General features: G+C 29.9%; 1 protein-coding gene across 1 annotated transcript in view; it reads right to left on the bottom strand.

Annotated features, from left to right (window-relative positions):
- The window catches only part of LOC127705631 (uncharacterized), a 19,141-nt gene extending 4,676 nt beyond the window's left edge, over positions 1-14,465 (bottom strand). Inside the window, exons 1-13 of the mRNA XM_052209994.1 lie at positions 14,117-14,465; positions 12,565-12,753; positions 11,892-12,020; positions 10,998-11,101; positions 8,629-8,708; positions 8,277-8,327; positions 7,235-7,271; positions 5,511-5,564; positions 4,440-4,603; positions 4,105-4,234; positions 3,738-3,863; positions 3,339-3,451; positions 1,105-1,179 (exon numbers count right to left, since the gene is read on the bottom strand). Coding sequence (XP_052065954.1) covers positions 1,105-1,179; positions 3,339-3,451; positions 3,738-3,863; positions 4,105-4,234; positions 4,440-4,603; positions 5,511-5,564; positions 7,235-7,271; positions 8,277-8,327; positions 8,629-8,708; positions 10,998-11,101; positions 11,892-12,020; positions 12,565-12,753; positions 14,117-14,238 — 1,374 coding nt within the window. The 5' untranslated portion in view covers positions 14,239-14,465. The remainder of the gene's footprint in view (positions 1-1,104; positions 1,180-3,338; positions 3,452-3,737; positions 3,864-4,104; positions 4,235-4,439; positions 4,604-5,510; positions 5,565-7,234; positions 7,272-8,276; positions 8,328-8,628; positions 8,709-10,997; positions 11,102-11,891; positions 12,021-12,564; positions 12,754-14,116) is intronic.
- Between the last annotated feature and the right edge of the window lie 200 nt (positions 14,466-14,665).

A 14,665-nucleotide genomic window follows, 5' to 3' on the forward strand; every position in this document is an offset into this window, starting at 1 on the left:
TTAAACAAACATTAAGTACAGTTTCAATTGATTAAAATAATAGTAAAAACTTAATTTCATTTATCATAAAATCTCTTCAATAGGAAAAAGGTTATATTATTTACCATAATTGATTTAATCAACTTAATCCTACGAGTCAGGATCACAATAAAGTGTTTTATTTCCAAAATTTCTGTGTACGTTTTCTGTGTTTATTATTTAGGGTAAATATAAATTTTCCGGAACAACCAATGGATGTGTAGATTAAAATCCAAGCCGAATTATGGTATAAAACCTCACATAATTGTATGTGTTTGCTGAAATAAATCGTAAATACTATTAATTCGTATATTTTTGTAATTGTCAAATTTCGTGTATTGTGAGAAACGATTGTATGTTTGTGGATACTTAATTGGTGGTTTTTTACAGATTGTGCATAGAAAACTATACGAAATATGTACTATGTTGAAAACTTAAATTTGTGGTTGGTCTATACCCATGACGTCTAGGATAATTTGTGCCTAGCAATATATAATGTAATAATTTTGATTGATTGATTTACTGATATTTTAAAGAAAGTCATATTGATGTAATACTGATATGAATTTACATTCAAGTTTATCATTTTTATATTGAGTTTGAATTTGTATATTATTAACATTGATATATATGCGAGTAATGATGATGTTTAATTGTTTTTCAAGCAATGTATAAAATATAAATTCTATTCTAAATATCAATATTTTTATTGTTTCTAACAATTTGTGATTGACTGGCATTTTGATAAATAATTAAAAAGAATATGCGGGAGTTACCAAGGAGACATTCAAAACTCATAAGTCGAAGAAAATATACAACGCGATTGCGGAAAAGAAAAGACGGACAAATAAAAAAAAACAAAACAAAGAAATGAACGACTGAGCGAAACGAACATCGCCACAAAACCCCGGGGTGAACTCAGGTACTCCGGAAGGGTAAACAAATAAGTATTCGTATCGTGTCATTCTTCAATAAATAATATGAATCCACCTTACATGTTGCTCTAAAACAAGTCCTGGAGCTGTATGTGTTTACCCAAATAAAATAATACCTGATGGATTGTACATATCTTTTAATGATACTCACACTCAGCACATAATCCAGCTGTTTATTTGTCATTTGTTGTACACTAGGTACCCCATCCAATGCTACGTTTGTTTCCTTAAATTCATAAGATTTACAACATCTAATGTTTATCATATAATTCATATCATTAGCTTCAAAAATTGTAAGTAATGCATGTCTTTAGTATAAAAATGTTTGGTGCTTCAAGACATCTTATACGTTCTGGTATTTCACATCCAATCTTTTATGGTAATATTCTATACAAAGCACAAAAATGTCGACATTCACCTCAAAAGCTTACCAAACCTTTAAACAGACTTATTCAGAAGGGATATAGTTACGATACTGTTGTAAGTTCATTAAAGATGGCATTTTTTGGTATTAATATTGATTCACTCATAGGGTCTTTGCATCGGAAATAAACACATTTTATTCTAAAACCAGTTGTTGGCATGATACGGGTTATGTTCTTCTCATTTATTTTATGATGGTATGATACTAAACCCCTAACGGGAGGGATTGTGCTTGATTTTCATATGACGAAGACATAATCTTTCAATCAGTTTAATTGAGGTCTGGAGCTGGCATGTCAGTAACTGCTAGTAGTCCTTTGTTAATTTATGTTTAATTTTATGCTTAGTTTCTTTTGTTGCCCATTCTGACATCGGACTCGGACTTCTTTTAAACTGACTTTTTCTGTGCGTATGGCTGTGTGTTTGTTTATTCTACATTGGCTAGAGGTATAGTGGAGGGTTGAGATCTCACAAAACATGTTTAACCCTGCCGCATTTATGCGCCTGTCCCAAGTCAGGAGCCTCAGGCCGTTGTTAATCTTGTATGTTTTTTAAATTTTATATAAAAAAAGAAGATGTGGTATGATTGCCAATGAGACAACTCTTTAGTTCATTTATATGTTTTGAAGTTTGATGTGACGTCCATTTTCATTGAACTAATAAACATTTTTGTTTAGGGTCCAGCTGAAGCCCGCCTCCGGGTGCGGGATTTTCTCGCTGTGTTGAAGACCTATTTGTGGCCTTCAGCTGTTTTTTGCTCTTTGGTCGGGTTGTTGTCTCTTTGACACATTCCCAATTTCCATTCTCAATTTTATTTCTTTAATTTATATGTATAATTTTTGTTGCATCTGTTGCATTACAATGCAAGTTAATGTCATTGATATGCTTGATATTATCTATTTGCTTCTGGAAGCATAAATGCAGATATAGCTTTGAATCTTTATGTTTAAAAATTGTCCATAATCATAGTACAAGTTACTCTGAATGAATTATATGACTCATGTTATAAGTAACTCTGAATCCTTTTATAAATTAAATTATGGATTGTGATGTAATAAACAGTTCTAAATAATTCAAAAGTAATTTTAAAATATGAAAATAGCACTTTATACATTTGAAGCGTCCGAAACGCTTTTCTATGTGTGTCTTCATCACGAACGCTCACATACAAGGAGGTATGAATATCTGAATACATGAGGAACTATGTTTCTACTTCATTTTAATGTCCCTTTGGTATTTTTTGCCTCTCTTTTTCATGATATAAGTAGATCTATATCATGTATCTGATAGTTGATCTGAACGATGATACAAGTAGTCAAGAACCTAATGTTCAGTGGTTGTCGTTTGTTGATGTGGTTCATAAGTGTTTCTCGTTTTTTATTAGATTAGACCGTTGGTTTTCCTGTTTGAATGGTTATACACTAGTCATTTTTTGGGGCGCTTTATAGCTTGCTGTTCGGTGTGAGCCAAGGCTCCGTGTTGGAGGCCGTACTTTGACCTATAATGGTTTACTTTTACAAATTGTGATTTGGATGAAGAGTTGTCTTAATGACACTCATACCACATCTTCTTTTATCTACTTAATCATGTAATAAGTAGATCTTTATCTTGATATAAGTTCCGATTCATAATATAATTGCTCTGGATTATAATATAAGTTGCTCAGAATCATGTAACGAAAATATTTGAATCATTTTATGTGTTACTTTATATTATGATATAAAAAGCTCTAAATATTAATATAAGTAATTCTATATCATTATATAATTAGCTCATATTATAAGGTGTCGTATATAATTTTATAAGCAACTTTATATAATGATATTAGAAGCTCGTACTATAAGTTGTTTTGAATAATTTTTTAAGCAACTTTATATCATGATATAAGTAGCTCGTAATATATGTTGTTCTGGACCATTTAATAAGCAACGATAATGATAGTAGCTATGAATCATTAAGTACCTTGAATGATAAAACCGTATCCATGTCATCATCCTCTACGACAAATGCTTTTGCATAAGATTCCACTTTATTGGGGTCAACTAGTCGATAATGTGTTACAAAGTCTATATCACCTACAATAATAATATCAATACTGTCATTCTGAATACTAGTGCTGCAAACAAAAGTATATGTCGACAAGTTTAAAACAAATTTTTCAGCAGTGTTTCATTTCGTTAATGGTGGCTGTGATAAATAATTTTGCAATTTTATTTAGATACGGGAATACGATTCTTCTTAGTTTATTGTGTTGCATTGGAAATTATAATGTGTAGTGTTTTACCCAAAAATCTTTTTTAAACTGTAAGACAGTCGACTTAAAGAATTTAAGATTCGGGATGAAACAATTACTTTGCTTACCTCTTTCATCTAAATTTTTGGCTATTTCTTCTCTCAGACTTGACTGCGTAATAATCTTTTTCATATGATCTATAATGGCTTGTCCACCTCTCTTCAGTTTCACATTTACTCTCTTGTTTCCAATTACTTAAATTAAAAAAAAATATAGTTTACAAAATTGAAATATCTTGAATCATGCGCGTTCATTTTTATACATATATTTGTTATTTAGTAACAAAAAATAACACATTATCTTAATAAAAAGACTATAAAAACATGAAATAATTTACATATTTGTGTATTTCCGGAATTTATACATTCCAACAGACAAATGTTTAGATATTCGTTTACTGTATTTTGAGAACAAATTTCATTCGTAATAACATACATGTGGAAACATCTAAGTCACTGTCATTTGCCATATCATCCGTATTAGCATCACTGCCATAATCGTCCATATTTTTTGTTCCTATTTTCTTCTTTCCTGTAGTAATATCAATATCATCACCGAATTTTTCCTGTGAAATAAAAGTTTTATTCATTACAAAGCTATTTCATAAATTAAATCATGTTTGAAAAGGGTTTTTCTGCTAATTCAATTGCTCAAATAGGTAGACTTATTTTTGCTATTTGAAAATTATAGTATACTTGTTTTCTAAATTGAACTTTGCAATGAGTTACTCACTACTAAAAATTAACATCTAAATTTAGGTGATTTGTTACCTTTAATCTTCTTGCAATTTCTGCCTTCGATAAGGTTGGATCAATTCCCAATCTCCGCAGATCATCATCGGTAAGTTTATCTAGATCAATTTTCTTCTTTCCTGGTTTTAGTCTAATTTTACCATCAGCTCCTACTTCAAACTGTTCTTCATCGGATTCATCGCCTAAAAGATAAATACGTAGTTGCTTTACCAAACATATTTTGGCAGTAATTTGTATTTTTCAAATTTAGAAAAAATATTGTTTTGCAGTATAATATATGTTTTTTTAGGTCATGATACTATTTATTCCTTATATATATATTTTGTAATAATGTATGTAACCTTAAATAGTTGGGCTAGTCGAAAATTTAAACAAGAAACTAAATACCCTTCTAATACACTTTAACTGGTGAAGTAAATATGCTTTATCTGGTCATTTAAAAATAATGTTTCACAATTTTAGATATTGTCCTCCAATTTTACGGTATATATATTATTTACACCAATTTAGATTTTTTAAGTGCGTCATATGATTGTCAATGTTTTGTTTTGGCGTAACAGATAAATGGTGTTGTTATTTATAAGCAAGCGTGAACTATGGAATGTAATTTGTCAGAACAGAAGTCTAATTCTTAAATTGGGACACGGGGATCATTTTGTTATTTAAACGATAAGCGATGTCTCGAAGATATGCATTCCACCAAATACTCAATATCACTTTTCATTTAGCTAAACTGTAATTGAAAAAAAAACATAACCTGAATTCCACTTGAGAAAAATAAACTAAAACAATTTTGTTTATGGCTTATACAACAAGCCAGATAAAAAATGCATCGAAAGGTATGATAGATCAATTATTCATAAATCTGTGAGAAAATATCGAATTAGTTACAAGTGTCAAAATATGATTAACTGATACTTTAACAACTTTTAATTGATGGGATGATTGAAAAGGCATGTCCTATTAAAATAAACAAATAAGTGTTTTACCTATAAAGTGTTTAATAATATTTTGCCATTTCTTACATTGGGTGCCATCCAAAGCCCTAGCAACAACCCGGTCAAGTAACAATAATAAAGTAATACATACCTGCACCCCCTTTCTTCCCTTTTGTTTTCTTAACTTTGACATTACCGTCCTCATCTGCGATAAAACCAAATATTTATAAGTAATATCACATTAGAAAATATATTTTATTATCAATCTAATAATTAGTAAATGCAACAGAAAAGTATATATTTCTAGTCTTATTTGTCTTCAAACTGTAAATTGACCGAAAAAAATGTAAATTAACATAAATGATAATAGAATAACGTCTTCAAGAAAATATAAATGTTATCTATGTATGACTTGTTGCTTTAATTTGACTGTGATGTCATTAAAACATTCTGGTTGAAGAAGTTCTTAGTAAATAAAGTATTTGTTATTCAATTTCCATTTTGTTATTTAGTTTTCATTGAACACGACCCTTTAAAAAATATTTGCCTGTGGGTGGATAAATACATAAAATAAAACACTTTGTTTGTGTATGTCCCCCTAAAAAAATATTGTTTTCCCTGTTATTTCGGAGTATTTGGTGGTTAAAGGATCTTTATTTTGTGTAGTTACACCATTTTACAATATGAAATATTTCATTGTTGTGTAACCACGAAAAAGAAATATGGTCAACAAAAAAGTAGTTAAAACATTGCATACAGATTTAAAATCTAACTTAACTGGGGAGTTATCGAAATATATTTGCAGTTATGTTCCAAACCATTACTTCTCATGTGTTTGCGTATTTAGTTACGAATTAAGTACATGCATATAGCCCAATGTTTTGGGTTATACAATAATGATGTAACTTTGTATGGTAAACATATGCAAGCCAACACACAGTTTACTTAACAGATGTTATTGTGGATAGCCATATACGTATTGAACGATTGGGAAAGTGCCATGACAAAATTGCACGCTCTTCAATACCATTGATTTACAATAATTCTGACGTTGTGTATCATTTTATTTACTTTACACTTTTCCTTTTATTTGTCTTTGTATTTTTATACTCCTTTTGGTTTTATATTTTACTTAATATTTACTTTTTCTGAAAAGTGTATATGTCATAATGTTCTACTATATTGTATGTACTATCAACTACAAAAAACTTGTTGGCGCCTTAATCAGATATATTTGTAGTTTTATTTGAATTTTCAAGTGTTTTGTTGAAATTTTTGTATGTTTTGTTTAAATTTTTAAGTCAGGTCTGTTGTATTTCTGTGATGTATGTTAACACAGTTTTGGCTGCTGGATCCCAATTATTGTCACGTTGGCCAATTATGTCTGTTTGGTTAACAAATTAAGTCAATATAACGGAACTATAAACAAATGTCATACAAGTGTGAGGTCAAGCTAGATATAAAACCACGTTTAACCCACGATTTTCTTCGAAAAATGCCTGTTCTAAGTCGGGAATATGACATTCGTTCTGTCAGTCAACATAGTCGAACGTTTGATTTTGTGAGGTTTTATGCTTCCCCTTTTTCGAATTTCATTGGAGTTTTTTTTTTGGGTAAAATTCTCTACACGAAACAAAGTACTGCAAACGTGTATCTGCAAGTTCGAGTTCTTTATCCATTGATTGCAAATCTTTGCCTTCTTACAATTTTAACATCTCATGTCGATGTTTCGATAGATGACACTTAGACACATCATACATTATAAAAAACTACGACTACTATCGTGTACTATCTAAAAGTAAAAATTCCAGCGAATAGTTTACAACAGTAGACAACATTGTAGTTAATGTTTAAAAACACTTTACGTATACCTACCATAATCATATTCGTACTCAGATCCTTCATCACCAGGCTGAAATAGAGAAATAAAGCATTCATTAAATATAAAAAAGAAGATGTGGTATGATTGCCAATGAGACAACTCTCCACAAGAGACCAAATGACACATAAATTAACAACTATAGGTCACCGTACGGTCTTCAATAATGAGCAAAGCCCATACCGCACAGTCAGCTATAAAAGGCCCCGAAATGACAATGTAAAACAATTCAAACGAGAAAGCTAACGGCCTAATTTATGTACAAAAAATGAACGAAAAACAAAAGGTCATTACTGACATATTTTATGATATGAAAAACAGATGAAGCACAGAACTTGAACCAACTCAAACTATTAAGCAGTGAGTTCACATACACCTGTTGATATCGTATGCATAAGTAATATTATATGTTACAATACTAAATAGATAAAATGTATAGTAATGTTATATGTTACAATACTAAATAGATAAAATGTATATTAGTCAGATGTCGTAAAAACTTGATACGAAAATGTTGAAATACTACATTTAGTGCATATGACTTATATTTTGGTGTAACATTTAATAGGGTTAAAAATAATTCAAACATTTGAAACAGTTGAAAAAGCCTTAAACCGGTTTTTGTGATTTTCAAAAATGTGAAAGAATTAATCGATTAACTACTATCGCCTCTTATTGAATCTTATTAAAATTAGAATAACTTAGTAAATCATGGTTTTTCGTAATACTAAGGATTTTCTACCACAGAATTACCTTAGCTGTATTTGGCAAAACCTTTTGGAATTTTGGGTCTTCAATGCTCTTCAACTTCGTACTTTATTTGGCCTTTTTAATTTTTATGATTCGAGCATCACTGACGAGTCTTTTGTAGACCAAAAGCGCGTCTGGCGTACACATTTTAATACTAATATCTACGATGAGTTTATGGTAACATTGATTAACTGAAAACAACAAACCATTCTTTTTTAGAAATTAATATTGCATCAAATCCTACAGTACATCATGTAATTTGTGGTTTTTTTTTGTAATCTGGCATACCTTAGCATTTATCCTTGTTTTTCGTATAACTCTCCCTTGGTCATCATATTCCTACAACACACAATAATAGCATTTATAAGTATCGACAATATTGTCTTGAAGTTTATTTCTATTTATTTCTTCAATGAAAATGAGCACAGACGTTTAGGGTATTTGTGGTTTGAGTAGAATGAATTAAAGCATTCGTATACTTATGTTGATCGAATGAACATATCCATATATTTCTATGTTATTAAAATTAATCTTAACCCTTCTATACTAACTATTCCATTATCAATATAACCATGCTACACTTGAGTATTACATATAGGTGTAATTAAACAGTGTTTTCTTGCCTAGTTTTACAACTTACATATTTGTATTTTGGTTCTTCTTTGCCATCTTTTTGCTTAGGTCTCTTTTTGACTTCACCCGTTACAGGATCAATATATTCTGAAAAAATAACAATGATATCGATTCAGAATCAAAAAGGTTTACTGCATATAATTTGCGTAAAGACGTCCAAGTTTTAAGGTAAAATATTTTTATTACATTAAATAAATGGAACGAGAAGTTTATCGATATTCAAAACTCTTCATTCTATTTTAATAAATACGAACATAATCATTTCAAAATGGTACTTTTATAATTATTTCATTATTTGAACAGTGTTTAATATAACAATATACTATTAAATATAGTTTAAAATGATTTCTAAGAAAAGAAATAAAACATACATTTAATAAATTGCATATCTAGAAGATAAACCCATTTATTTCAATATTATGATTTTTTTACCAAATATACACTCAGGTTGATGTTGCAACAGTGCATAAAATCCACTACAATGTGAACAAAACCTTAACTTTAGAGGATAAAACATGCAAGATTAAATTGAAAAGAAAAGTAGTTTTGAAAAGATGATGTATTCTCTATTTCATCTTTCGTGGCCCGCCTGTTGTTAGGCACAGTTTTGTGTTTTGTGTTTAATTTTTATATATCTGAATTCCAAAAATGTAGTATTTTATATTTTCATATTAAAGTCAAGCTCTTGTGATTAAAACAAATGAGCATGAATAATTTATTTTAGATTCCGTTTTTGTAATTATTACAATGAAACGTCGATACCAGTTTCGATCCTGTCCTAAGAGGGGTATCACATAATTGCAAATTGAGGTGTAACAAAATCGACATGCATCGTAAATTCCCTGTATTTCATGTTTTCTCAAACTTAAAAAAAAACATTACTCAATTTGAAGTAGTCAAAAAGACTGTTATAACAACAACACAATTCAGGAAGTAGGTTATAATATTAGTAATCAAACATATCAGAAGGTTTAGTTTTATTATGGATCAAACTAAAAAATGATAAGATTGAATGTTTACCTTATTCATATTTTTGGTCCCAGGGCTAACCTTGTAGCTAATAAACACGATTAAAAAATTCCACGAATACGGCGGTTAAAAGCTACTTGTATCTATACATTCATAAACGATGTTAACGCACTTCTCTTAACGACATTTTAACTTGTATACGAGTGAATACATTTATTTTAGATTATATTTCACAATGTGGTCGATGTATTGGAACAAGTCGTGATGTTTATACTCGAATTAGAAAAAAGTAAGTTGTTTCCTTTGTGAAAATATTGTCATTAATCAAAAAAGAGAAGTATGATTTTATTTTCTTGGCTTTATTTTTTTTATTGGAATGAGTGATGGTAGCGTAGAGGGATCAAGATATCCTTACCCATCAAGAACATCTGGTTCCACTTAACGATGAATAGAGAGAGTTCAAATAATTCAGAATTTACAGTTTCAGTCTAATCAAAGAGATCAGAAATTTAGTTTTGAGTTTATCAAGTCGACGCTTTAGTTTCTAGCATTGGTATTGTTAATATGTACATCTATATCGTGATCTGTGTTTTCTGCCCATTTCTTGAACCATTGACTTCAGAAAACTGATAGGCTTTCTACGACTCAGCTGCTCAAATATTAATCTGTAAATCTATAAACTTAGTTCGAAAATGTTCAGTAAAGAAATTATCCAAGCAGTATGCAATCACCAAGCTGTCTCTGTATATTAACAATAAAGCTGTTATAATAGTTAGTGAAATTCCTATTATGAACAAAAATATAAGGTTAACGTTTATAAACAACATCTTATTTATTATTTGCATTATGTTCCCGTTTATATTTCTTCCTGTTTTGCATGGATACAATATATAATTAGAATTGAATGGATGTACGCATTAAAGTAATTTAGATATATAAAGAGAGGTAGTATGCTTGCCACATTCTCTGTATCAGTGAATTAGAAATAATTCTTGCATTCACATATACTATTTCATTAATTGAATCCTTCATCAAGTGAATGCACGTTTACACTATTGGAAAACTCGAAATAGAAATGTATAGATAACTTCAGAGTTAATCATTTCATCATATGCAGGAAATTTGAAGGTTAACAATGAGCCAAGCAGAGAGGCAGATTTTATTTGTAGCAATTTACCAAAAATTATGGAAAGATTGAGGACTCGATCGAAATGCTTGACAAAAGGAAACGTTATGTAAATGATATATTCCTTTAGATTAATTGAAAATCCCTAACAAGTAAATAAGAAGCTAGTAAAAACTTCAACAACTTTATTATTAAGCAAAGCCTTACAGCTAGCTACAACAAACAGTCTTGTATGCTAAAAAGAGTTTAAAACACAAAATTTGCAATAAACTTGAACTGACCTTCTTCACTTTCATCGTCTGCTTCGTTGCCATCTTTATTTTTCTTTCCACCTTTTCCACCTTTCCCTCCTTTCCCATCTTCTCCCGGTGGTCGTTTTCCTTGCCTAGATTCGAAAAAAGTAAAAGAAGATAAATTGCTTAACTTTCTTTTTATTCCATTAATTGACATAATAGAGGAGATTCTTACAAATGGTAGTCTTTCTGTAGTCCAAAATTTTATTACACGAATATTCTGTAATTCGAGTCCTGATCACCGATGTCCATATTATGAGGTCACATATTCACGTGCCTATTCCCAAGTAAATAAACTCGCGAAGTTTTGTAGCTATATTATTAATATAATATTACATTATACAAGAAAACAGATAAGTATATACCAGACCTAAAAATGACGTAAGGCTATATAACTTAATCTTAAGATGAATTAGAGTTATCTTTCTTCTTCCTTAAATTTGAGATATAACGAATTTTTCCATTGAGAAATTAGTATCTATAAGTCACCTTTATCTAGTTTTAGCGATTTTAAGCTAGTGATACGTTGCCTGCATATAATTGGAAACAAATACGCGGAGTAAATAAACTTGATTTTTGTTTTGGTTTAACTTGCCATATTTTAAAATATGTTTCTGGCTAATCACCGTTATTAAACGTCTATATCTTAAAATTTAAGATTTCGTCCCGGTATAAACACATATTTTAGAGCATTTTATTTTTAATTTCTAGATTGTAATAACTATCCTTGTACGGTATAACAAACAAAATATAAAGTAAAATGAACAAGGAATATTTAACATGTGGATCATCATTATAAATTTTAAAAAAAAATTAATTTTTCAATATTTTTCTAAGATAACGCACTGTTTTTTTCAAATCTAGATCAAAAGTAAAACTTACTTAACAAGCTCAGAACGTCGAGCTGGTTCCCCGTCTGAATCTAGGGTCCAGTCTGAGGAAGGACTAATCAACCCCTGGTCTCGAAGCTCTTGTAATTTCTTTTGCTTTTTCTTCTCTTTCACTTCAGCTCTATGGAAAATAATTTATATGTCGTTAAATTATAATGAAGAGTCTACAACACGACTATTTCAGTTCGTAATAAATAGCAGGAAATAAAATATGGCGAAGGTTAGATAAAACATTGAATGTAGTTTTTAATGGTGTGAAATTCAATCGAACCAAATAATTTGAATTCGAGAAAATGTGTTGGTACAATATCGGGTTCTTTTTATGCTACAATTCCAACTTTTATCATCCAAAATTCTTTAACCATGACCAAATTTTGTATTGAATGACTATTTATTTAAAGACTACAAAAACGTCTACAATGTATAACTTACTCAAAATATTTGTAAGATTTTTATTTGCAAATATATGGAAGGGTAACATATACTTTAGTTGTGCTAATTGTATTCATATTTTATAATGTCAACACTACTTTTTATCCTCCATCTTATAAAAGAACACAAGATGTTTTTCAAATTTGATAGCAAAACAATGTTACATTTTTGTTAGCATAAAAAGTATCAAAATTATTCTATAAATAAAAATTTCATGTTCTGCCATTTCCTACTTTTGAGCTTTCCTCAATGGTTCGCCAGTGTCAGAATCAATTGTCCAATCAGATGACGGACTAATCAATCCCTTTTCTCGTAGTTCTTGTAGTTTGTTCTTTTTAAATTCTTCCTTCGCTTTCTTCTTCGCTTCTTTTTCTTTTTTTATCTGTTCCTTTTTCTTTTCTTCGGCCTTTTGTTCTTTAAATCTAAAAAGGAACATCCATCGAATTTGATTTCTATTTGTTAATATGCAGCTTTCTCATCTATATTATTGCATCCTTTAAAGTTTAAATCAGCAGGTCAGTCAAATAACATGTGTAATGAACAAGGGTATCATAAAATTTCAATTGGTAAAGTTATAAAACAGAATAGAATACTAGCGTACGTTTCTAATATTATACATTGTAGAATTTCCTAATGAATTTAAGATAAATTCAACTATACATATTGTTTTAAAATATGGAAAACTGTGAAAATTCAACAAATGTGACAATATGTACATCTTAAACTATTAGATGTTAACAATCTGAATCAAAATCAAAATAAACACATCACAAAATAAACGATTAGGTTAAGAAAGACACCACCTTTTACTAAATGTAGTACTTTAATACCCGTGCCATATTAGACATTCTTGAAAAAGAGATAAATTAGTTATATATACGCACAAACAAAATATATTAAATGAAAATAAAGTACATCAAAATACAATTTGCTCCATATAAAATTTTCAACAAGTTTGTTACATGTAATGGTGCAGATATTCAAAAATGTATATATTAATTTCAGTCCGTGGTACATGCAAGGTCCGTTTTAAGTTATCCTATGACAGTTCTACAAAATGAAATTTTGAAATTCAAGTCCACCCAAAGAAGTCAAAAATTTAAATGCAATGTCTACAAAGATAAATATAATGTAGACCATATCGCTATTTGACAGTCTACAACAACTTGGCCAACTGATAGCTTACAACAAATCACCTGTTTTACGCTCTTACATCTACCTACGGGTGTAAAAGTTTTGTGGAAATGTCTGTGATGCCATCTATTGGTGACAAGTAACGATAAGGTGTGTATCCGTATCAAAACCTCGCTTAGGAATTCAAGCAAAGTTGTCGACTGTCATATCGGGGACCAATTTAGGAAAATGCACGGCATATACCGCCACATAAATAAAAACCTGTTTTATCTGAAATCAGTGCCAAAACAGCAACCATTTCAATTAGTGCGACCTAGTATAATTAACAAGGATTCAATCCATTACACAACAAACAGATCTTATGGTTTCCGGAATAAAGCTTGTTAAAGATAACTATAACTTAATGTCATTTTCAAGGGATTTGGAGTATATTCTACCTTCAAAAATCAAGCTAAGTATGATAATACTAATACTGAAAAAATCAAAACTTTGAGGAATGTTATAAAAAGCAATGTATTATATTAAGCTTCCACTTCCATTGGTATACATTAAGTTTGCGCTTAAATGGTTAATGCATGCGATGGCACCTATATATAGTTGAAAATGTTAGTGATACAAAATACACATCCAATTCCCAAAATATACTCATACTCGTTATGTTTTGACATCATTTCATCGTATTTATCCCCGTATTTTTCCCTACGTCGTGCTTCACGTGCTGCTGCACGCTCTGCTTTGCCTTTAAAATATGCTTTCTTTTCTTCCTCAGTCATGTTTTCAAGATCAACATCATCCGAATCTGTTGTACAATCACTATCACTAAACACTGCATTGGGATCTTTTTGTTTCTTCTTTTTAAGCCCAGGGATATCTTTGCCGCCCTTGGCACCAGCCTTCTTTGGGTTTTCTTTCTTTACCTTAATTTTACCGCCTTTTCCATCCGATACTTCAGTGTATACACTTAATTTGAATATGTGAAATCGTTACTGTTTGTGTTTTATTGAATGATAGTATATCATTTAATTGTTCTACATCAGTTAATTATGTTAACATGCAATGATTTATAGTCTTTCATTGGTTTATACTACTTTGGAATCTTAATCGTAATTAAAGTTAAATGTCTGACATTAATATTTGAACAGATATTAGTATATTTATACGCCTTTTTAATCCTGATTTTTCAAGTTCGATTAGTTAAAA

The sequence above is a fragment of the Mytilus californianus genome, unplaced genomic scaffold, assembly GCF_021869535.1.
Source record: "Mytilus californianus isolate M0D057914Y unplaced genomic scaffold, xbMytCali1.0.p SCAF_1, whole genome shotgun sequence".
Lineage (NCBI taxonomy): Eukaryota > Metazoa > Mollusca > Bivalvia > Mytilida > Mytilidae > Mytilus > Mytilus californianus.